This window comes from Scyliorhinus torazame, chromosome 8 (genome assembly GCF_047496885.1).
Source record: "Scyliorhinus torazame isolate Kashiwa2021f chromosome 8, sScyTor2.1, whole genome shotgun sequence".
NCBI lineage: Eukaryota > Metazoa > Chordata > Chondrichthyes > Carcharhiniformes > Scyliorhinidae > Scyliorhinus > Scyliorhinus torazame.
Window position 1 is genome coordinate 60,673,827 of NC_092714.1, and position 23,967 is coordinate 60,697,793.

Below are 23,967 nucleotides of genomic sequence, written 5' to 3' on the forward strand. Positions count from 1 at the left end.
CTAGGATTCTCTGGGAAGCTAGGGAGGAGATTGCTGAGCCTTTGGCTTTGATCTTTAAGTCATCTTTGTCTACAGGAATAGTGCCAGAAGACTGGAGGATAGCAAATGTTGTCCCCTTGTTCAAGAAGGGGAGTATAGACAACCCCGGTAACTATAGACCAGTGAGCCTTACTTCTGTTGTGGGCAAAATCTTGGAAAGGTTTATAAGAGATAGGATGTATAATCATCTGGAAAGGAATAATTTGATTAGAGATAGTCAACACGGTTTTATGAAGGGTAGGTCGTGCCTCACAAACCTTATTGAGTTCTTTGAGAAGGTGACCAAACAGGTGGATGAGGGTAAAGCAGTTGATGTGGTGTATATGGATTTCAGTAAAGCGTTTGATAAGGTTCCCCACGGTATGCTACTGCAGAAAATACGGCGGCATGGGATTCAGGGAGATTTAGCAGTTTGGATCATAAATTGGCTAGCTGGAAGAAGACAAAGGGTGGTGGTTGATGGGAAATGTTCAGACTGGAGTCCAGTTACTAGTGGTGTACCACAAGGATCTGTTTTGGGGCCACTGCTGTTTGTCATTTTTATAAATGACCTGGAGGAGGGCGTAGAAGGATGGGTGAGTACATTTGCAGATGACACTAAAGTCGGTGGAGTTGTGGACAGTGCGGAAGGATGTTACAAGTTACAGAGGGACATAGATAAGCTGCAGCGCTGGGCTGAGAGGTGGCAAATGGAGTTTAATGCAGAAAAGTGTGAGGTGATTCATTTTGGAAGGAATAACAGGAAGACAGAGTACTGGGCTAATGGTAAGATTCTTGGCAGTGTGGATGAGCAGAGAGATCTCGGTGTCCATGTACATAGATCCCTGAAAGTTGCCACCCAGGTTGAGAGGGTTGTTAAGAAGGCATACGGTGTGTTAGCTTTTATTGGTAGAGGGATTGAGTTTCGGAGCCATGAGGTCATGTTGCAGCTGTACAAAACTCTGGTACGGCCGCATTTGGAGTATTGGGTGCAATTCTGGTCGTCGCATTATAGGAAGGATGTGGAAGCATTGGAAAGGGTGCAGAAGAGAATTACCAGAATGTTGCCTGGTATGGAGGGAAGATCTTATGAGGAAAGGCTGAGGGACTTGAGGGTGTTTTCGTTAGAGAGAAGAAGGTTAAGAGGTGACTTAATTGAGGCATACAAGATGATCAGAGGATTGGATAGGGTGGACAGTGAGAGCCTTTTTCCTCAGATGGTGATATCTAGCACGAGGGGACATAGCTTTAAATTGAGGGGAGATAGATATAAGACAGATGTCAGAGGTAGGTTCTTTACTCAGAGAGTAGTAAGGGCATGGAATGCCCTGCCTGCAACAGTAGTGGACTCGCCAACACTAAGGGCATTCAAATGGTCATTGGATAGACATATGGACGATAAGGGAATAGTGTAGATGGGCTTTAGAGTGGTTTCACAGGTCGGCGCAACATCGAGTGGCCGAAGGGCCTGTACTGCGCTGTAATGTTCTATGTTCTAACGTCCTTCAAGGAAGTAAATCTGACGTCCTTGTCCGTCTGACCTACATGTAACTCCAGACCAACAGCAATGTGTTTAATTCATAACTGTGCTCTGAAATGGGCCAACAAGCCACTCAATTGTACCATACCCCTACAGAAATGTCAAATAAGAATAAAACTGCCCTCGGCACAAGAGACCACAGAGGTCCACCCTGCAAAGTCCTCCTCACTAAAATTGGGGATTTTGCCAAAATTTGGAGGGCTGTTCCACAGATTACATTAGCAATAGCCTGATATAGTAAAACTCACTGAACCATATTTTACAGACCGGGGAAGTGAACATACACTCAAGATCCTGTAAAGTAGAGGGGAACTCTTGGGTGGAAATCACAATAGAACAAGGAGAATACTATTGAGATTTTTGGTCTTAATAAGTGTTTACAAAATATAGCTTGGTAGTATTGTGTTTAACTCTTGTACAATAAATATTTTTTGTTTAAAACGTGAAACCTTCAGTTAACCTGCTTTCAGTTAATTGGAAATTTGAATTTTTAAAATAAAGTTATTCGTCCCCCTCAAGGTCATAACACAAAGCCTATATTCTTAATGTCTCTGGGTAAAGAGGTTTATCCTGAATTCAATATTGAATTTATTAATGCCTATCTTATATTGATGGCCCATATTCTAGTCTAGACTGCAAGTGGAAGCCTCTTTTCTGTGCCTCCTACCCTGGTAAATCTTTTCATAATCTTGACTACCTCTATCAGGATGCTCTTTAGTTGTCCCTTAACTTCCGAAAAGAGATCTGCCCTGTTCAATCTTTCTTGATAGGTATAACCGCTCAGATTTGATATCCTTCCAAATCGTTTTTGCTCCCTCCCCAGTTCACTCCTTTTTATAAGTGTGATCTAACCTAGGTACTATAGAAATATATTGCTTGCCAACAAGCAATGGCAATAAATATGAAACACTTGGAGACCATACTTGTAGTCACCGAGCAACCCACGACCATGTTATTTTTTCTACCTTGCTCCATATCCCTTGGCTAGTAAAGAAAAAAACACAGATTTAATATCATTAATTTGGTAGACTAATGATTTGCTGCAGTCAATTGCTCTTCGTGGGTTGCGGCTGGTGGCTGCTTTTAATTCTCAATGCCTTTGTGTTCGTCTTTTGAATATAAATCTGGCTCTACTTTTTCTTCAAGTTTCTTTCAAACCCATACTAAATAACACCTTATTTGATGTTTTGCTGTTTTTAGACAGAAGTAATCTTGTAGCAAATCCATATTCTAAAAACAAAGACTTACATTTATATAGTGCTTTTCACATTCACATCATAGAATCAGACAATACGGAAGAGGCCCTACAGCCCATCACCCCTGCACCAATAAAAAACTACTCAAAATCTACACTAATCCCACTTCCCGACACTTGGCCTAATGCCTTGAATCTTATGGCATTTCAAGTGCTCATCTAAGTACTTTTTAAAGATTGTGAGGTTTCCTGCCTCAATTACTCTCTCAGGCAGTACATTCCAGATTCCCACCACTCTGGGTGAAAACATTTTTCCTCAAATCCCCCCTAAACCTCCTGCCTTTCACCTTAAAATTATGCCTTGTTATTGACCTTTTAACGAAAGGGAACTGCTGCTTTCTATCCATCCTGTCCATGCCCCTCATAATCTTATACACCTCAAAAAGGTCCCCTCTCAGTTTTCTTTGTTCCAAAGAATGCAACCTGAGCTTATCCAGCCTCTCTTAGTGAAAATATTCCATCCTAGGCAACATTCTGCTGAATCGCCTCTGCACTCTCTCTCGTGCAATCACATCCTTCCTATAGAGCAGTGACCAGAACTGAACATAGTACTCCAGCTGTGGCCTAACCAAAGTCCTGTACAGCTCCAATATAACCTCCCTGCTCTTATAATCTGTGCCACGGCTGATAAAGACAAGTGTCCCGTCTGCCTTCTTAACTACCCTATTCACCTGTCCTGCCGCCTTCCGATATCTGTGGACAAGCACCCCAACAACTCTCTGTTCCTCTAAGCTTCCTAGTGTCCTGCCATTCATTGAATACTCCCTTGTCATATTACTCCTTCCAAAATCCATCACCTCATACTTTTCCAGGTTAAATTCCATCTACCACTGATCTGCCCATCTGACCAATCTGTCTATATTATCCTGTAACCTACGACCTTCATTGTCAACCACCCGCCAATCTTTGTGTCATCTGAAAACTACCTTATCTTTCCCCTATATTTTCTTCTGTATCGTTTATGTATATCACAAACAATAAGAGACCCAACATTAATTCCTGTGGTATGCCACTGGACACCAGCCTTCAGTCACACAGCCTTCTACCATCGTCCTCTGTCTCCTATCACTAAGCAAATTTTGGATTCAACTTGCCACATTACCCTGGACCCCATGTACTTTTACCTCCTTTATCAGTCTTCCATGTGGGACCTTATCAAAGGTTTTTCTGAAATCCATATAAACTACAACAAATGTCCTACCCTCATCAACACACCTGGTCACCTCAAAAATTTTTTAAAAATTTGTGCGGCATGACATCCCTCTGACAAAGCCATGCTGACTGTTCCTGATCAAACCTTGCCCCTCTGAGTGAAAATTGATTTTGTTCTTCAGAATTTTCTCCAATAGTTCCCTGCACTGATGTGAGACTCACTGGTCTGCAATTTCCTGGTTTAGCTCTACCACCCTTCTTGAAAAGTGGAACCACTTTAGCTGTCCTCTAGTCCTCTGGTACCTCTGCTGTGGCCAGAGAGGCCAGGGATCAGAGCCCCTGTAATTTGCTCCCTTGTCTTCCACAGCAGCCTGGAACACAACTCATCTGGACTTGGGGATTTGTCCACTTTTAAGCCCAGCAAAACCTCCAGTACCTCCTCACATATGCCAAACTGTTCAAGAACCTCACATCCCTCTGTCTGAATTCTGCACCTATATCCTCCTTCTCCAAAGTGAAGACACACGTAAAGTACTCATTTAACACGTTACCAATGTCATCCGGCCCGACACAAAGATTACCCCTTTGGTCCCTATTGGATCCTACTCTTTCCTGGTGTCTTGAAGCAGTACAAAATGTAAGGCATTGGAGCACTAAAGTGCTGTGATGCAAAATGACAAAGGATGACCAATAGATTATATAAGATAAATAGTGACGGAATATTGGCACTAATGGGTGCCACATTTGGAACAAGGGCACACATTTGAAATAGTTACAAGAAGAATTAAAGAGGTATTAAGAAAAACATGTTATGCACAGATGGTGATGAAGATGTGGAATTTATGCCCTAACCAAAGTTGAAGCAGAGTATATACATTCTTTTAACTAAAAACTAGTTACTTGAAAGAGGAATGCTAAGGAGTATGGGAGTGAGCAAGAGAGGGGGAATTAGGTGACTTGTGGAGTGCCTGCACTGAGATTTTTGAAGAGAAATCGATGACTGGCATATTGCATTTTGATGATCTAGTGGCAAGTCAGATATGTTTTAGATTTGTTGGGAGAGTTATAATTCATTGGGAAATTGCCTGTCAAATAGTAGATTTGAAACATTAACTCTGTTTCTCTCTACAGATGCTGCCAGACCGGCTGATTTTTTTCCCCAGCATTTTCGTTTCTTATTTAAAATAATTAAGGTGTTGGAGAACCCATTGTAGTGATCTGCATATCTGTATATACATAAGTTACTGTAAGTAATATAACACCCAGAGCTAATGTAAGTCCGTGAAGTTGGGTGTGATGGTCGTAGGGTAGGAAACCAGCATCCAGGTTCTGGGTGAGTTGAAGTTTATAGATGTAGAAAGAGGAGGTTGGAAAAGAGAAAATTAGAATAACCATATTTGTATGGAAAAAAAAAATCATCTTTGTGAGTACACCGGTTGTGAACAGTCTGATTTAACCTATGTGTACCAGGATCGGTGTTGGTTTTAAGGATGAAAATAATTGCTTTGGCCCTTCCACATTCATTATGGATTGTATGTTTTGGAGCATCTACCTACCCCATCAGCTAGCAATGAGGAATGTAAGTTCAGTCCTAAAGAACATTAATGAAAAGTCATAGCCCTGAAAAGCTTTATTTCTCTCTACACAGATGCTGCCACGCTTGTTGAATGATTCGAGTATTTTCTGTTTTTACTGCACAGTATTGAATTGATTTGGGCCGCTATGTAATGCTTTCACTTTCAGTAATCCTGTTACCCACTCTTGTAAACAGTATTAGCAGAAGCTGGGAATTAAAGCTGTAACCGTAGATAGACACTGGGTTCCCATAGCCAAACAAACAAAATGAAAATATTTTGCCATAATAAGTTCTTCCTTGTAGTGCATAATGCTTTCAGAAAAATATTAGTTGTTGTGTGAGTTTGACACTTCTTTGCTTTATGCCACTGGTATTGCTTTGAAATGCAAAAATCACTCTGAATGTGCACTGACCTTTAACTAAAGTGGGAGACATTTCTTATTCAATATCTTAAGTAATGACTTAGTATTTTAACAAGAAAATAAATAGCAATGTTTTTGACATGAATGGTTTGTTACCCGGGTAGGATACCAAATATCACTTACCTCATTCCAAAAGCTCTAATTCAGTTTATTTTTAAAACCAAACACATTTATCTAAATATAAATGTGACCTCCTCGTGAGTCGCGTATGTGCAGTTTTCAGTTCTGAGAAGGGAAGACTAAACGCAACCACAACATTGTTCTTGGCACCATTAAAGGTAAGTTTGGATTTGTTACCAGCATTGCTTTAATTCGAATTGTTTGTATGAAGTATAGACTTAAATACGTGTGCTGGATATTAAGTTGGATCATTCAGCTAAAGCATTGAATGCCCTGTGAATGCTGTTAGAGCAAATAGATCTTGTGATCCAGAAAATCTCAGTAAGGAAACACAACTCAATATGTAATGGCGTCTAACATCCTTAACAAATAAAATCTTCAAGTTGACAAAGCTGTGAGAAATAAAGATTTTTAAAGTTATCTCTCCTTTTTAAAAAATGTTCCTCTTCAAATAAGTATGTATGTTACATGCAAATTCTGCGGCGCTGAGGACCTGGATTCGAATCCCGGCCCTGGGTCACTGTCCGTGTGGAGTTTGCACATTCTCCCCATGTCTGCGTGGGTTTCACCCCCACAGATGTGTAGGTTAGGTGGATTCGCCACGCTAAATTGCCCCTTAATTGGAAAAATAAATTACTGTACTCTAAATTTATTTTTAAAAATTACATGCAGATTTGTACGTGGATGTACAAATTCGCCAAGCGTTCAAGGAGTAACATGCCAAAAGTGAAAGTTTTGCTCCTTTTCTTGATGAACACTTACAAAAATGTACGTTAATGATCCTTTATTCCTTGAAACCATATGGGTCAGATGGTGCCTCATAGATTAAACCTTTTCACTGCAGTGCCAAATGTGATGAAATAAATCTATAATAACCCACAATAGTCCCTAAAATATGGTTCGAATGATCAACACGAGTAGATTAAATGTTGCCTGTAACAAATAAGGAGACATGTTCATGTTTACTGGGGCTAGGACTAAAATCAAAGATGGCCTTGCTTTCAAAGCTAATGAACTGAAGAAAGACATTGTAAACTGACTAAATCTGGTATACTGGAGAACATTATCACTAATATATATTTTCATGAACCACAAGCAATACATGCAATAATAACTGAACATGCTGAAAGTACTCAGTGAGTCTGGTAGCATTCACGGAGAGAGAAACAGAGTTAATATTTTAGATTGATGACCTTTTCAAGGTTATCAACCTGAAATGTTAAACTTGTTTCTGTCTCCACAGATGCTGAGTATTTTCTGTTTTTGTTTCACATTACCAGCGTCTGCAGTGTTTTGTTCTAGCATTACATGCCAGATGTTTTGATTATTGATATGATTTGAAATGCCAGCTTGGGTTTTCTTCAGTAGCACAATTGCCAGAACTGTGATAAAAAGAGACAACTTCACTATTCCCACCTACATTCGTATAAACTATATTAAAGTTTTAATGTAAAATAATATTTGCAAACTCTGAATGATTTAAATGTTGTTCATTGGAGGTTTGTTAATTTTAGGGGTGGGAAATTGCTTCCTGCTTCAGGATTTAAATTCCTGTATCAGCTGAAAGGGGCAGGCAGTAAGGGTGCGGGTGCCAAATTGGAGTTAGTTCTTGCTACCAGTCGCCAAGCAATTTTAGCTACAATCCAGATAAATAAAAATCAGATCTTCACTGGTTGCACTGGGATTATTAAATCTATTTTCCTGTAGATCAGTGACTATACAATTATAGGCGTAGCTTTTGTGTACAAAGAACAATACAGCACAGGAACAGGCCCTTCGGCCCTCCAAACCTGTACCGGTCATGGTACCAACTTTTGCCAAAAACCCTCAGCTCTTCCTTGTGCTGTATCCCTATATACCCATCCTATCCATGTATTTGTCAAGATGCCTTTTGAATGCCATTAATGTATCTGCTTTCACAACCCCCCCGACAACATGTTCCAGGCACTCACCACCCTCTGCGTAAAAAACCTGCCTCGCACATCTCCTCTAAACTTTGCTTCACGGACCTTAAACCTATGCCCCCTGGTGACTGACCCCTCCACCCTGGGAAAGAGTGCCTGCCCATCCACTCTATCCATGCCCCATATAATCTTGTAGCTGTAAGTGAAAGTAAGACTGTTACGTGGAGGAAAGAGAAACTGAATCCCCCAATTCCTTCTCTTACTGTCTATAAAAAGGGTGTTTTATTTAAGTAGATTGATCTGTTTCTTAGTCCCTTTAAGTATGCAGTCAATTTAAGTAATCAGCAGTAGAGTTTGTAGGTTTAAAATGTAAGGATCATTATTCATATATTCACCTTGATTGCAAACGCTATGTCACTCAGCAGCCGTGCACGTACACGTAAAAAAAAATATTACAGTTCATGAGAATAGAGCAATTTTACAAGTTGTAGCCAAAAGAATGGTTCCTAATTTTAAAAATATACATTTTTACTCGACAGATTTTCAACATTTTTACAAAACCAAAACAGCCCCAAACAAACAAAACTCCCCCCGACCCCCCACCTCAAATGTCAACGGTAACCAACTCCCGAAAGTGCATGATGAACAAACCCCAACAATTGTAGAACCCCTCCTTCACCCCCCGAACTTCACCTGTTGCAGGGTCAAAAACTCCAGCAGATCCCCCTGCCACGCCGAGGCACAGGGTGGAGAACTGACCTCCGCCCCAACAAGACTCGCCTACGAGCGATCAGCGAGGCGAAGGCTAAGATATCTGCCCCCTGCACCCACCTGCAGCTCAGGTCGGTCCGACACCCCAAATTTGGCTTTTAAGGGACCGGGCTCCACGTCAACATGCAAGATTCCTGAGATTGTACTGAAAACCGTCCTCCAAACCGTTTCCAGCTTCAGGCAGGACCAAAACATATGAACATGGTGTAGCGCACAATGACTTACGAGAGACGAATAGAGATGAAGTCGATGAGGCTTTATTAAGCGTGACTTGTTCCCCGCAGTTCAGCAACAGACTGGAGCTGCGGGGAGAACTCTTGGTTCTTATACTCCGCCTTCAGGGCGGAGCTAGAGATCAACAGCCAACCAGGACCCGGGATCTGTCAGCTAATGGCATCACGGCTTCACAGTCCCACATGACCCCTAATGCATACTACCACATTCACCCCTTGTTAAAAATGAACCCAGCGGGGTGGTGCTTCGCATGGTGGTAGGGGTTTACAAGGCTGGTCCTGGGAGGAAAAAACTTTTTGCATGTCATTACAGTGCCCTACACTTTGCCCTACACTGGTCTATGTACAGGGTTTGTGAACTATTTACAATATTTGTAAGAAGAAAAAGAACATTCTCGTTAAAGTCCACAACATTCTTGTGTCACGCCGATGCCACGAGTCGAGCGGGCGGTCTGGTCTTCCTTGTCGATCGCCTCAGCCCCGGTGGTGGTGCAGGTGCTTGTTCCAGCGTTGTCGTCTCCGGGAGCTTTACGGTGTCTGCTTCTGCTTCACTCCTGGTCGGACATGGGAGGAGGACTGATCCTCCCGGGAAGGGGGCGGTCGCGGGGTGCGCCGGTGGCAGGGAGGGGGTGATTGGTGTCGGGGGAGTGTGCGTGTTGCCGGCGGGCGCCAGGTCTCGCAGGGAGACCGTGTCCTGTCGGCCGTCGGGGTACGCCACGTAGGCATACTGCGGGTTCGCGTGGAGGAGGTGAACCCTCTCGACCAACGGGTCCGACTTGTGCGCCCGCACATGTTTCCGGAGCAAGATGGGTCCTGGGGCCGCCAGCCAGGTCGGCAGCGACGTTCCAGAGGAGGACTTCCTGGGGAAGACAAGGAGGCGCTCATGAGGCATTTGATTAGTGGTGGTACACAGCAGCGACCGGATGGAGTGGAGAGCGTCCGGGAGGACCTCCTGCCACCGTGAAACTGGGAGATCCCTGGACCGTAGGGCCAGTAGGACGGTCTTCCAGACTGTGCCGTTCTCCCTCTCTACTTGCCCGTTCCCCCGGGGGTTGTAGCTGGTCGTCCTGCTCGAGGCTATACCCTTGCTGAGCAGGAACTGGCGCAGCTCGTCACTCATGAAGGAGGACCCCCTGTCGCTATGGATATATGCGGGGCAACCGAACAGTGTGAATATGGTGCTAAGGGCTTTAATAACTGTGGCCGCTGTCATGTCGGGGCAGGGGATGGCGAAAGGGAAACGAGAGTACTCGTCCACCACGTTCAGGAAGTATGTGTTGCGGTCGGTGGAGGGGAGGGGCCTTTGAAATCCAGACTGAGGCGTTCAAAGGGACGGGAAGCCTTGATCAGGTGCGCTCTATCCGGCCTGAAAAAGTGCGGTTTGCACTCTGCGCAGATGTGGCAGTTCCTGGTGACTGTACGGACCTCCTCCATGGAGTAGGGGAGGTTGCGGGACTTTATAAAATGGTAGAACCGAGTGACCCCCGGGTGGCAGAGGTCCTCGTGGAGGGTTTGGAGACGGTTTATTTGTGCGTTGACACATGTGCCGCGGGATAGGGCATCGGACGGCTCGTTCAGCTTTCCGGGACGGTACAAGATCTCGTAGTTGAAGGTGGAGAGCTCGATCCTCCACCTTAAGATCTTGTCATTTTTAATTTTGCCCCGCTGTGCATTATCGAACATGAAAGCTACCGACCGTTGGTCAGTGAGGAGAGTGAATCTCCTGCCGGCCAGGTAATGCCTCCAATGTCGCACAGCTTCCACTATGGCTTGCGCTTCCTTTTCCACTGAGGAGTGGCGGATTTCTGAGGCGTGGAGGGTTCGGGAGAAAGGCCACGAGTCTGCCCGCTTGGTTAAGGGTGGCCGCTAGAGCTACATCGGAGGCATCGCTTTCGACCTGGAAGGGGAGGGACTCGTCGATGGCGCGCATCGTGGCCTTTGCGATATCCGCTTTGATGCGGCTGAAGGCCTGGCGAGCCTCTGTCGACAGGGGGAAGGTAGTGGTCTGTATTAGGGGGCGGGCCTTGTCTGCGTACTGGGGGACCCACTGGGCGTAATATGAAAAGAACCCCAGGCAGCGTTTCAGGGCTTTGGAGCAGTGGGGGAGGGGAAATTCCGTGAGGGGGCGCATACGTTCGGGGTCGGGGCCTATTATCCCATTGCGCACTACATATCCCAAGATGGCTAGCCAGTTTGTGCTAAACACGCACTTGTCCTCGTTGTATGTGAGGTTCAAGGCTTTAGCGGTCTGGAGGAATTTTTGGAGGTTGGCGTCGTGGTCCTGCTGATCGTGGCCGCAGATGGTTACGTTGTCGAGATACGGGAACGTGGCCTGCAACCCGTGTTATCAACCATTCGGTCCATCTCCCGTTGTAAGACCGAGACCCCGTTTGTGACGCCAAATGGGACCCTTAGGAAATGGTATAATCGCCCGTCTGCCTCGAAGGCTGTGTACTTGCGGTCACTTGGGCGGATGGGGAGCTGATGGTAGGCGGACTTGAGGTCCACGGTGGAGAAGACCTTATATTGGGCAATCCGATTGACCATGTCGGATATGCGGGGGAGAGGGTACGCATCTAGCTGTGTGTACCTGTTGATGGTCTGGCTATAGTCTATGACCATCCTTTGCTTCTCCCCTGTCTTTACTACTACCACCTGTGCTCTCCAGGGACTATTGCTGGCCTGGATTATGCCTTCCTTCAGCAGCCGCTGGACTTCGGACCGAATAAATGTCCGGTCCTGGGCGCTGTACCGTCTGCTCCTAGTGGCGACGGGTTTGCAATCCGGGGTGAGGTTTGCAAACAAGGATGGGGGTTCAACTTTGAGGGTTGCGAGGCCGCAGATAGTGAGTGGGGGTATTGGGCCGCCGAATTGGAATGTTAGGCTCTGCAGGTTGCACTGGAAGTCTAATCCCAGTAATGTGGGCGCGCAGAGTTGGGGAAGGACGTAGAGCCTGTAGTTTTTAAACTCCCTCCCTTGCACCGTTAGGGTCACTATGCAGAACCCTTTGATCTGTACGGAGTGGGATCCTGCAGCTAGGGAAATCTTTTGCGTACTGGGACGGATGGTCAAAAAACAGCGTCTTACCGTGTCGGGGTGGATGAAGCTTTCTGTGCTCCCGGAGTCGATCAGGCATGGTGTCTCGTGTCCGTTGATCAGCACTGTTGTTGTCGTCGTCTGGAGCGTCCGGGGCCGTGCTTGGTCCAGCGTCACCGAGGCCAGACGGGGTCGCAGTGTCTCAGCGTCTTCTTCGAACCCCGTGGAGCCGTCGATACTGGGGTCCATTGTTGCGTCGAAGATGGCGGCGGGGGTGAACAAAATGGCCACCGCCATGCATCGCACATGGCTGGGGGGTCCCAAGATGGCGGCGGAGGTGGACAAAATGGCCGCCCCCATGCATCGCACATGGCTGGGGGGTCACAAGATGGTGGCGCCCATCCTCCCCTCGTGGTGGCCGGGACCCAAACTGGCGGCGCCTGCGGGTCGCACATGGGGCGCTGGGGGGGTTGGGGAGCGTTTGGGATGCGCTGGACTCTTTCTTCTCCGGGGACAGCGGCGAACCCCCGGGACCGGCACACAGCCGTGAAATGGCCCTTTTTGCCGCAGCTCTTGCAAATCGCTGCGTGGGCCGGGCAGCGCTGCCGGGGGTGTTTCGCCTGGCCGCAGAAATAGCAGCGGCCCCCCCCCCGGGATGACCTGGCGTCTGAACCGCGCAAGCCTGTGAGGGGGGGGGTTTGTCGCGACGGGGGTCCACGGAGCCCAAGGGGTTGCCGCGCGGTCGGAGCCGTACGCGCGGGCGTTTTGCGCGGCCACATCTAGGGAAGCTGCAAGGGCCCGTGCCTCTGAGAGTCCTAGCGACTCTTTTTCTAACAGTTTTTGGCGGATTTGGGGAGAGTTCATACCTGCCACAAACGCATCGCGAATTAACATGTCCGTGTGTTCAGCCGTGTTTACCGGCGGGCAGCTGCAGGCCCGTCCCAAAATTAGCAGCGCGGCGTAGAATTCGTCTAGCGATTCTCCGGGACTTTGCCGTCTCGTTGCGAGTTGGTAGCGTGCGTAGACCTGGTTCACTGGGCGAACGTAGATGCTCTTTAGTGCTGCGAATGCCGCCTGGAAATCCTCTGCGTCTTCTATGAGAGGGTAAATTTCCGGGCTTACCCTCGAATGCAGGACCTGCAAATTCTGGCCTTCTGTGATCCGGCCGGGGGCCGTTCGGAGGTAGCCTTCGAAACAAGTCTGCCAGTGTTTAAAAATTGCTGCTGAGTTCACTGCGTGGGGGCTGATCCTCAGGCATTCCGGGACGATCCTGAGCTCCATAGTCCTTTAAGCACGCTTAATAAATTGTAGCGCACAATGACTTACGAGAGACGAATAGAGATGAAGTCGATGAGGCTTTATTAAGCGTGACTTGTTCCCCGCAGTTCAGCAACAGACTGGAGCTGCGGGGAGAACTCCTGGTTCTTATACTCCGCCTTCAGGGCGGAGCTAGAGATCAACAGCCAACCAGGACCTGGGATCTGTCAGCCAATGGCATCACGGCTTCACAGTCCCACATGACCCCTAATGCATACTACCACACATGGTTCGCGGTGCCCCTCCCACATCGCTCACAGAAATCCTCCACCCCCTTGAACTGCCGGCTCATCCTTGATTTAGTAAGGTGCGCCCTGTACACTACCTTCAGCTGTATTAACCCCAACCTCGCACACAAAGTCGAGGCATTCACCTTCCACAGCACCTCACACCACAGTCCCTCTTCCAGCGCCACGTCCAGCTCTTCCTCCCACTTCGCCTTAATCCGCTCCAGGATTGTAGATCGCCGCGTTGCCCCCCCCCCCCCCCCACCCCGCTGAAAGCATCACCCTGCCTTCAGCAACGAGGAAGTCGGCGCTATTGGGAAAGTTGGGAAGACCTTCCTTCCAAAGTCCCACACCTGCATGTACCTAAACCCTTCCTCCTGCGCCAACCCCTACATCTCTCCTTGCTCCTCCAAGTTCGCAAATCGTCCCCCACAGGACAAATCCTTCATTTCCTTAATCACCCTCTCATCCCATCCCCGAAACCTTGTATCCATCCTCCCTGGCTCAAACCTATGATTCCCCTTAATTGGCATCCCCCTGACCCAGCCCCCAGCTTAAAGTGTTGCCTGACCTGCCTCAAAATCTTCAATGTGACCATCACCACCGGACTCCCTGAATACTTCCCTGGGGCCATCGGGAGCGGCAGCGTTGCCAGCGCCCGCAACCCTGACCTTCTCCAAGAACCCGCCTCCATCTTTACCAACAGAGCCCCCCGCCCTTGCTCCAGCCCTGCACCTTCTACGCATTCGCTCCACCTTCCCCCATCCCCCATCAGCAGACATTGAAATAAAAACAGGAATCGTGGCAAAACATTCATTTTAATTGCCTGCACCCAGCCCACCAATGACAAAGGGAGATTATCCCACCTCGATAAATCGGCCTTCACCCTTCCCCCCAAGCTACTGAAATTAAACTTCTAAAGCCCTTCCCAATCCGGGGCCACCTGTGCCCCCAAATACCTAAAGTGGGTTGCCGTCAAGTGGAATGACAGCCGGTGGGGGGGGCTGTCATTCAACCCCTCCCGCCCCCCAGCCCCACTGCCATTCCCATTGGGGAGACCATAAAATATTGCTTTTCCGAGAACATCCCGAATATCTGGAACAGCTCCATTGTACTCCTCACTGACGCGTTCTGTTCCAAAATATATAACAGCAGATCATCGGCATATAGGGACACCGTTTGCTCTACCCTCACTATCCCTTCCACAACCCCAAGCTCCTTCGCGAAATGGCCAAAGGCTCTATAGCCAATGCAAACGGAGAGGGGGAGAACATAGGACACCCCTGCCTTGTACCCCGGTGCAGTGCAAAATAGCCTGAATTCACGCTGTTAGTGCGCACACTCGCCATCGGTTCCTTATACAGCACCCAGCACCCACACCACAAACTTCGGGCCAATTCCAAATCTCTCCAGTACCGCCATCAAATAACCCCATTCTACCCGATCAAATGCCTTCTCTGTGTCCAGTGCCACCACCACCTCTATCTCCCTTCCCTCCGCCGGGGAAAGGACCACATCCAACAGCCTCCTCACATTCTTTGTTAAAAAAAAATGAATTTCGAGTCCTAATTCATTTTTTCCCAATTAAGGGGCAATTTAGCGTGGCCAATCCACCTATCCTGCACATCTTTGGGTTGTGGGGGCGAAACCCACGCAAACACGAGGAGAATGTGCAAACTCCACATGGACAGTGACCCAGAGCGTGGATTGAACCTGGGACCTCAGCGCCGTGAGGCAGCAGGGCTAACCACTGTGCCACCATGCTGCCCAGCCTCCTCACATTCGAGAACAACTGTCTTCCCTTCACGAACCCCATCTGGTCTTCCCCAATCACCTTTGGGAGACACCCTTCCAACCTTAACACCAGCACCTTTGCCAATATGTTGGCATCTACATTCAGCAGAGATATGGACCTATATGACCCACACTCCACCGATTTATTGTCCTTCTTTAGTAGCAACGAGATGGAAACCTGCCCCATTGTTTGCAGCATCTATCTATCGCATCCTCAAACGTTCCCACTATCAACGGCACCAGTTTGTCCTTAAATTTCTTATAAAATTCAACCGGGAATTCATCGGGTCCCGCTGCCTTCCCTGTCTGCATCCTCCCAATCGCCTCCTTCACTTCTTGCTCCCCCACTGGCCCCTCCAACCCTGCCCTATTCTCCTCTCCCAGCCTTGGATACTCCAGTCATCCAGAAATTCCCTCCTCCCCTACTCCTCCTCTGGTGCCTCCAACCTATACAACACCCTATAAAATTCCTCAAATACTTTATTAATCTGCTCCAGAGCCACCACCAACTTCCCTGTCCTATCCCGTACCCGAACTATCTCCCTTGTCGCTGCTTCCCTCCGGAGCTGGCTGACCAGCAAACGTCCTGCCTTTTCCCTGTGCTTGTAGACAGCCCCCCTCGCCCTTCTGAACCGACCCCCTGCTTTCCCCGTAGACAATTGCTCGAACCTTGCCTGCAATTCCTTCCTCTCGACTAGGTCCGGGTCCTCAGCATACCCCCATCTACTTCCAAAATCTCCTCTATCAGTCTTTGGTGTTACTCCCTCTCCTCCCTATCCACCTTAGCCTTGAACGAGATCACCTCCCCTCTCACTAGTGCCTTCAGAGCCTCCCAGACCACTGACTACGAGACCTCTCCTGTGCAATGAAACCCACTTACTCCTTGATCACCTTCCTAATCTTGTCACAGAAGCGCCAGTCCGATCACAACCGCATGTACATTCTCCACCCGGCCTCTGGGCTACCCCCTTCTCCAAAATCACATCCATCCAATTCGGAGCATGATCCAAAATCATGATTGCTGAGTACTCCGACCTCCTAACCCCTGCTAATTCTGCCTTCCCCACCACAAAAAAGTCAGTGCTTGAATGCACCTTGTGTACTGGAGAGAAAAACAAATATTCCCATTCCCTCGGATGTAAGAATCTCCACGGGTCCACTCCTCCCATTTCCACCACGAGCCCAGCCACCGCCTTCCCCTCCCTTCCCTGACTGGGCCAGCGAGCGCTGCTGGGATCTTAGGTTCCAACATCATATTGCAGTCCTCCCTACTATCAGCTCATGGGTGTCCAAATCCGGGTAGCACCCAGCACCCTCCCCACAAACCCCGCATCATCTCAATTGGGGCCATATACGCTCGTCAGTGCCACCAACCTCCCCTCAAGCACTCCGTTACTTTCACACACCATGCTCCCCTGAACCGCCACCACCTTCTCCATCTGAAACCTCACCTTCTTGCCCACCAATACCACTAACCCCCGAGCCCTACTATCAAACCTCGAGTGAAACGCCTTACGTACCCAACCCTTCCTAAGCCTCACCAGATCCTTGACCCTCAAAAGAGTCTCCTGCAACATTAGCCCGTCGGCCTTTAAGCTCTTCAAGTATGTAAAAACCCTTGATCTCTTCACCGGTTCCCCTAACCCCCTCATGTTCCATGTCACTATTCTGATGGTGGTCTCTCACCATCCCCCTTCCGCCCTCTTATCTGCCATCATTATTACCCCGGGCTCTGCTCCTCAAGCCTGACCCTTCCCATCATTTTGTTGAATCCCTCCCCATCCCAGAATTTCCCCCATCCACTTCTTCTTGCAAGCACCTCTCCCAGTATCGATCCCACCCCCCACTTTTCACACCTCCCAGGACCAATGAAACCTGTTCCACCAGGTTCCAGTGACCACGACCCCGAACCCCCACCACATTCCCGTTCACTCTCCAACCTTTGCTTGCTAGTGCGGAGTCCCCTCCTCCCAATCCCCTCCTTCATCACCTAGTCCCAGATAAACAAACAAAACCAGTGCAATAGCGTGCCCCCAGAAAACCGACAAAACCTCAAAGCCCAATATATTTGCAACCAACTGTAAACAAAGGTAAATTACCCTCCCCGTTCAACCAACCCCAAACCCATATGTTCCACCATCAAATACAAAACGAGAAACAATAAAAAAGAGAGATAAAGCCAAAGCATAGTCCTCATCCCCTCAATCCATGTCCCAAGTCCAATCCCATCTCTTATTTCAGTCCGAGTCCTTCGGCCTTCATGAACACCTCCTCTGCCTCCACCGTCTTGAAGTAGAAATCCCTCAAGTTGTGCCTCACCCTCAACTTCACAGGGTAGACCACTCCAAACCTCACGCCTTGTTGGACAGTGCCGCCTTCACCTGTCCGAAGGCCACCCGCCTTCGCTTCAGTTCCACTGTCAAATGTTGGTATATACAAATACCAATACCTTCCCACTCCACCTCTCACCTTTGCTTTGCCCAACACAGGACCTTCTCCTTAACTTATGGAAGCAAATTATAACTGCTGTTGTTGCCTCATTTGCTTTCGGCTTTGGCCTAAGTGACCGATGTGCCATGTCCAGCTCATACAGAGAGGTTTCTTTCTCCCCCCCCCCCCTCACTGTGAGGGGAGCGGCCCCATCCAGCGACCCAATCTCCGCCATCTTTCTTCCCACTGGACTTACCAACTCACCCGACAGCTGACTTTCGCTCGTCCCCTTCCAATTCCCTTCTTCTGGGTTTTTGACATCTCCCACCTTCCTTGTACCTCCCTGCACCAATTCATTCAAAAACTGCCCCTGAAACCAGGCATTAAAGTCCAAAACCCAGATAGTGACCAGGGGCCAGGATCGAACCCGGGTCCTTGGCGGAGTGAGGCAGCAGCGCTAACCACTGTGCTACCGTGCCACCCGAAGCCTGTTTCATATAGATGTGCTTAATGGTCAGCATAAATCAGGTGGTCATAAAGGGAAATGGGTCATATGATGTTACCCTGAAATTACTACCTCATTTCGGGGCACGGGCTTCCTCTGTAAGCAACAACTGGTAAGACAGGGGCAGCACGGTAGCATAGTGGGTAGCACTGTTGCTTCACAGCCCCAAGGTCCCAGGTTCGATTCCCAGCTTGGGTCATTGTCTGTGCGGAGTCTGCACCTTCTCCTCGTGTCTGCGTGGGTTTCCTCCGGGTGCTCCATTTTCCTCCCACAAGTCCCAAAAGATGCGCTGTTAGATAATTTGGACATTCTGAATTCTCCCTCCGTGTACCCGAACAGGTGCCGGAGTGTGGCGACTAGGGGCTTTTCACAGTAACTTCATTGCAGTGTTAATGTAAACTTACTTGTGACAATAAAGATCATTATTATGGGCCAAAATTGGCAAGGATCTGATTGGTAAGGGATTCCCATGCATTGAAATATCATTCAATAATCAGGCAGTGAAGAGGAATATCCAGTCTACTTAGCTTCTATTTTCTTACTTAAAATCTGGGTTATATACTTATGTAGTGCTCATTTTTATCTTTTGCTCATTCTTATTCCCTCCTTTGAGAGAGGTAGACAGCAGAATCCACAGAGGGGAATATCAAAGAGACAAAACAGTATAACTGCTGTCACCCTCATTGGGGAAAGAGACTAGTCCTCCATCCAACAGTTAACCAAGCGAGTTCCATCTGTGATCCAAGGATTGTCCCAACTAACATTTAGAGCTGTGGCAGATTGCAGATATTCTCCTCTAAAAGGCGCATTCTTGTGCCTTCGCTGAACCAGGAAATGATGATTTCCCAGGCTTGATCACCTAAGCGGTATTTTGTGGTAACTATTAACTGAATTTGACCTAGAGGTTTATTAAAATTGGATGTGAAAAGGGGTGCCTCAGTGAGTTCAGGGAATGTGGATATATTTTGGGAACAAGAGGTAACTTCAGATAACATGGGGTTATTCATACACATACGTATCATAGTATGTATTAATCTTTTGTAGTATATTAATCTTCTTTTATTTCCTTTTATTTGAATAAATACTCTTTATTAATTGTTTACACACAAACTGGACTAGTTCCTCACTGTGTTTTACATTATTTCCTCACGTTATTCCAAAAATAAACACCACTAAGAACCAGTGTTTCCAGCTATCCTTCAGGGTTTTGAGACACTCTTGCGGGTAACATCAGCAGGGTTCTTATGCCTTTCTGATTCCCTTTTCTCAATCTATTTTTCTTTTCTTCTTTTTCTTTTTCTTCCTGTATCTGATTTGGCATAAAATTCATCTAAATTTAATTTAGCTCATTTCAGTACTAGCTCTGTTTATTTCTCAATCTTTAAATCTCATTGGATTGGGGAAGGAGGTGTCAGTTAGTGTATGCATACCAGAGAGTGCAAGCAGAAGGTCTAATCTCTCTAATAGGAAATCCTGCATGCCTGCTGGGAAACTGAGTTTTTGGATAAAATGTTAAAAATTTAATAGAAATATTTCCCCCCAAAAAGTATACATGTTCAGTAACTAACCTCCACAGTTGTTTAAAAAATAGAGTTAGGGGCCGGGATTCTCCGAAATCCCGGCCAAGTGTTGACGCCTGCGTGAAAACAGGTGCTCATCACGCCTCCAGGCCCAGGCATCCACCCCTTCCTAGGGGGCTAAAGCGGCGCCGGAATGCTGTGCGCTGCTCCAGCGCTGAAAGCCGGCCCCCGGCGTGGGTCCGCGCAGGCATCGAGCACAGAGAATGGTCAGGGGGTCGCTTTCAACGGACCCCGACCGGCGCCGCGGCGACCGCGCCGGCGCGATTGCCACTGATTCCCCGGTCACCGGAGAATCGGTGGCCCGGCATCAGAGTGACGTGGCGGGATCCCCCTCCCCCCCCCGGCGATTCTCCGACCCGGCGCGGGATCAGAGAATCCCGGCCAGGATTTATCAAGCCAGGTTTCACTCTGGGATCTGACTTGTCCAGTATTATTATCAGCTAGGGTCATAACACTTGCTTGCTTTTCTTTTTCACTTGCATTTGCCTTGTCATTGTCATTTGCTTTTTTCTTACTATTTATCTTGTTTCATGTGATATGGATGTGCAGAGAAGGCCAGCAATTGTTGCACATTTCTAATTGCCCGTAAGAACAGTAACCAGTCAACCTCATCCCTGGAGTCACCTTTAGGCCAGATCAAATAAGGCAGCAGTTTTCCTTCCCTAAAGGACATGAGTGAACTAGATGGGCTTTTACAGAATTGATGGTTTCATGGACACCCTTGCTCAGACTAAGGCCGGGATTCTCTGGTTCTCCAGCCATGTGTTTCTCAGCAGCGTGCCATCTGCTGGTGGCAGTAATTCTATCCCCCCCCCCCTCAATCTATCACTGAAACCACGCTGCCACGAAACCCACTGACGATGGTGCGCTGCCAACGGGAAAAGTGAATCCTGATGACTGGAGAATTCTGGCCTAGGTTTCAATTCCAGATTTTTTTTTTAATTGAATTTATTAATTACATTTAAATTCCACTAGCCGTAGTTTTCCCCCCCCCTCTTTTACAAGTTTTAAAGTATCTTATTGAAATCTGAAGGCGCTGAATCTAATTTTATGTCGAACAACATTGGCCAAATTCAGCAGTAATTAGCTGCCTCAGATAGAGAAATTCATGAATATAGAATTTCAGACATTGACATTTCACATTGTTGGTGCTGAGGTTGAGTCAAGTTGCCAGGAAAATATTGTGACGTCTGCAATGGATCCTCACACTTAAACTCAGGTCGATTGAAATAACTGTTAGAATGAATACAATTATTACTTATGCTTCACCCCATTACATCAATTACAAGTTGCGTCTATTCATCCTCAATGCAACTAATTCAATTTACTTGTATCACTGCATTATGTTCCACCCACATCATAAACCGTACTCCATTCAGCTGATGCTCAATAAGCTGGATTTTGAAAAAAGTTGTTGTGATTGATTCATTCATTGGAAATTTATTGCACTTTAAATTTGTTGAATTATATCTAAAGCAATTTTCTTTATTCTTTCAGCTGAGAAGGGGATTAATCAAAATGGTAAGAAGTTTGAATGTGAACTTGCCTGCCACAAGCAGTAAAATGTAATACTATGGGCGTGATCGACCGGCCACGCTGCACCAGAAAAGCATCTTGGCGCTGCGCAGCGTGGCCGGTGAAAGCCGGGAGACCCCACTCCCGGGTCCTTTTTGGATGTCTGCAACATGTCTGCAACTTTGAATTAGAGTACCTAATTCATTTTTTCCAATTAAGGGGCAATTTAGCGTGGCCAAACCACCTTCCCTCCATATCTTTGCGTTGTGGGGGCGAAACCCATGCAAACACGGGGAGAATGTGTAAACTCCCTCCGGACAGTGACCCAGAGCAGGGATTGAACCTGGGACCTTGACGCCATGAGGCTGCAGTGCTAACCACTGTGCCACCATGCTACCCTTCACTCCCGGGGTTTACTTGGCTTGCAAAGCCTCTCAAGATTCAACGCAATCTCTCAAGATGTTGCAAGGGGAATCCCGCCCACTATGGACAGGATCAGTTTTTTTAGCAAATATACATAGAGCGAGGCAGTAAGCCTTACTCTAATGTGCAGATTCCTTCGCCTTTGGGACCTCAGGCGAGCGCCATATGATACTGGTCCCCACAAACGGGGACCAGACAGAATGGCACTTGTGGGCGTCTCCAAGGGGATTGGAGGCCACTAGCTGCAAGCCCTTTGGGCAGGGTGGTGCCCAGGTGGCACATCCAGCTGGCAGGGGCACTGCCAGAGTGCCAAGCTGGCATTTTTTTGCTCGCACGCAATTGGGCCGGTGTTACTGCCTCGCTCTAATATGCAGATTTGCCAAAAAACTGATCCCGCCCATTGTGGGTGGGATTCCTCTTGCAACGCCTCGTGAGATTGCGTTGAATCTCACGAGGAGTTGCGGGCTGGGTAGATACCGGGAGCGAGGTGTTTGGGGGGTGCATGGGGGAGATTCATGTTGCAGACATCCAAAAAGGATTAAGAAGATAAAAACATCGCTACACCAAAGCTGGCAATGGAGGCTACTGAATAATTGCAGCAATTATCAAAGGAACCAAAATTTAAACACAGATTTTGGAATAAACAGCATCAAAAGAAGTTTGCTATGTGCTCTGCCTGAAAGGATCTGGAACAGTGCTCTACTGCGAGTAGCAAGTAAAGTAACAAATACCCTGCAACAATTGAGAGCTGAGGGAGATTTACAATATCCCTTTCAAAACTCGGAAAGGAATAGGCTGAGCTTGTTTGAAAAAAGAAGCAACGTCATGCTAAAACTTTGTGGCACGTTTGTGCTTACATTTGTGCCTTCTCATAGTAAAATGGCCGGAGTTTTTGGCACTGGAGGACCGCATGATGAAAGCATCGAACACTGGAGCGATACATTGAAAAATTCAAATATTTTGTCCAACGGAACAAACTTTTGGCAGACATGTAGCTCTAACTTTCCTGAACATAATGGGGGGTGGGGGTAGGGGGGAATCTTTCAATCTCCTGTGGAGTTTGGTGCAACCAAAAAAATCAGACTTGAAAACCTATGCTGAAATAGTGGAGATGCTGCAGGGCCACTTCTCACATAAACCTTTGGTCATTGCCAAGAGGTTCAGGTTCCATAAACGTAACCAATAAGATGGCAAATCAAACGCACAATTTGTGGCTACTTCAAAGAAATTAGCTGAGCACTGTGAATTTGGAGATGTTTTGAACGACACCATTAGAGACAGATGTGTCTGTGGGTAAAATAGTGAAGCTATTCAGAAAAGGCTGTTAACAGAAAGAAACTTAGACCTAGATAAGGCTTTAGAAGCCTCGATCTCTGTGGGAACCAGCAGCTAAGCAACAATTAAGTTCAAACACTAAAATCCATAAAATGTTGGCTGAGACCTGAACACTGACACAAGTCCGAAATTGCCATTGATGTGCAAAAACTGGGCACACAGCAATTGATTGCTGGAGTAAAGATGCAAAATGCAAGAATTGTGGTAAAAAAGGCACATTGAACGTTGGAGAAAGAAACAACAAGTTTCAAACAAGAATTATAAAAAGCAACTACCAAATACATCAAATGAAAAATGGAGCAAAGGGCAAAGTATCCACGAAATACAAAAAGGGCACGAAAAAGAACCAGTCACAGTCAGATGATGACTGTCTTTGAACATACAGGCCATTGCGGGTGCAATGAACCATTACTGGGTCACTCCTTTACTGGACAGACAACCGGTGAAACTGGAGGTAGAACTGGCGCAGATGTTTCATTGGTACCTGAAACTGTTTACCAAAAGAAACTATGACAACACTTGAAACGTAAGCTGGAGAAGTAGTGCCATTGAAGGGCCATACCAGTGTAAATGTGCACCTGAACAGACAGGCCACACATTTGTCCCTGCACATCATTAAAGGTAGCTATCCAGCCCTATGGGGAGAACCTGGGTGGAGAGAATCAAGCTAGACTGGGCAGAGCCAAATCTCATGTTGGAGTCCGAAGTAGGTGGAACAAAGACTTTAAAGAAATGTGCCATTGTCTTTAATGGAGAGCTAGGAAGTATGAAAGAGATTTCAGTAAAGCTAAAGATTAAGGACGAAAGTCAAGCA

The 23,967-nt window shown here is 47.2% G+C and overlaps 1 protein-coding gene across 1 annotated transcript in view; it reads left to right on the forward strand.

The window, feature by feature from the left end:
• The first annotated feature begins 6,178 nt into the window (after positions 1 to 6,178).
• LOC140427882 (F-box only protein 40-like) overlaps positions 6,179 to 23,967 on the forward strand; it is an 84,086-nt gene continuing 66,297 nt past the window's right edge. Inside the window, exons 1-2 of the mRNA XM_072513704.1 lie at positions 6,179 to 6,241; positions 21,378 to 21,401. Coding sequence (XP_072369805.1) covers positions 21,399 to 21,401 — 3 coding nt within the window. The 5' untranslated portion in view covers positions 6,179 to 6,241; positions 21,378 to 21,398. The remainder of the gene's footprint in view (positions 6,242 to 21,377; positions 21,402 to 23,967) is intronic.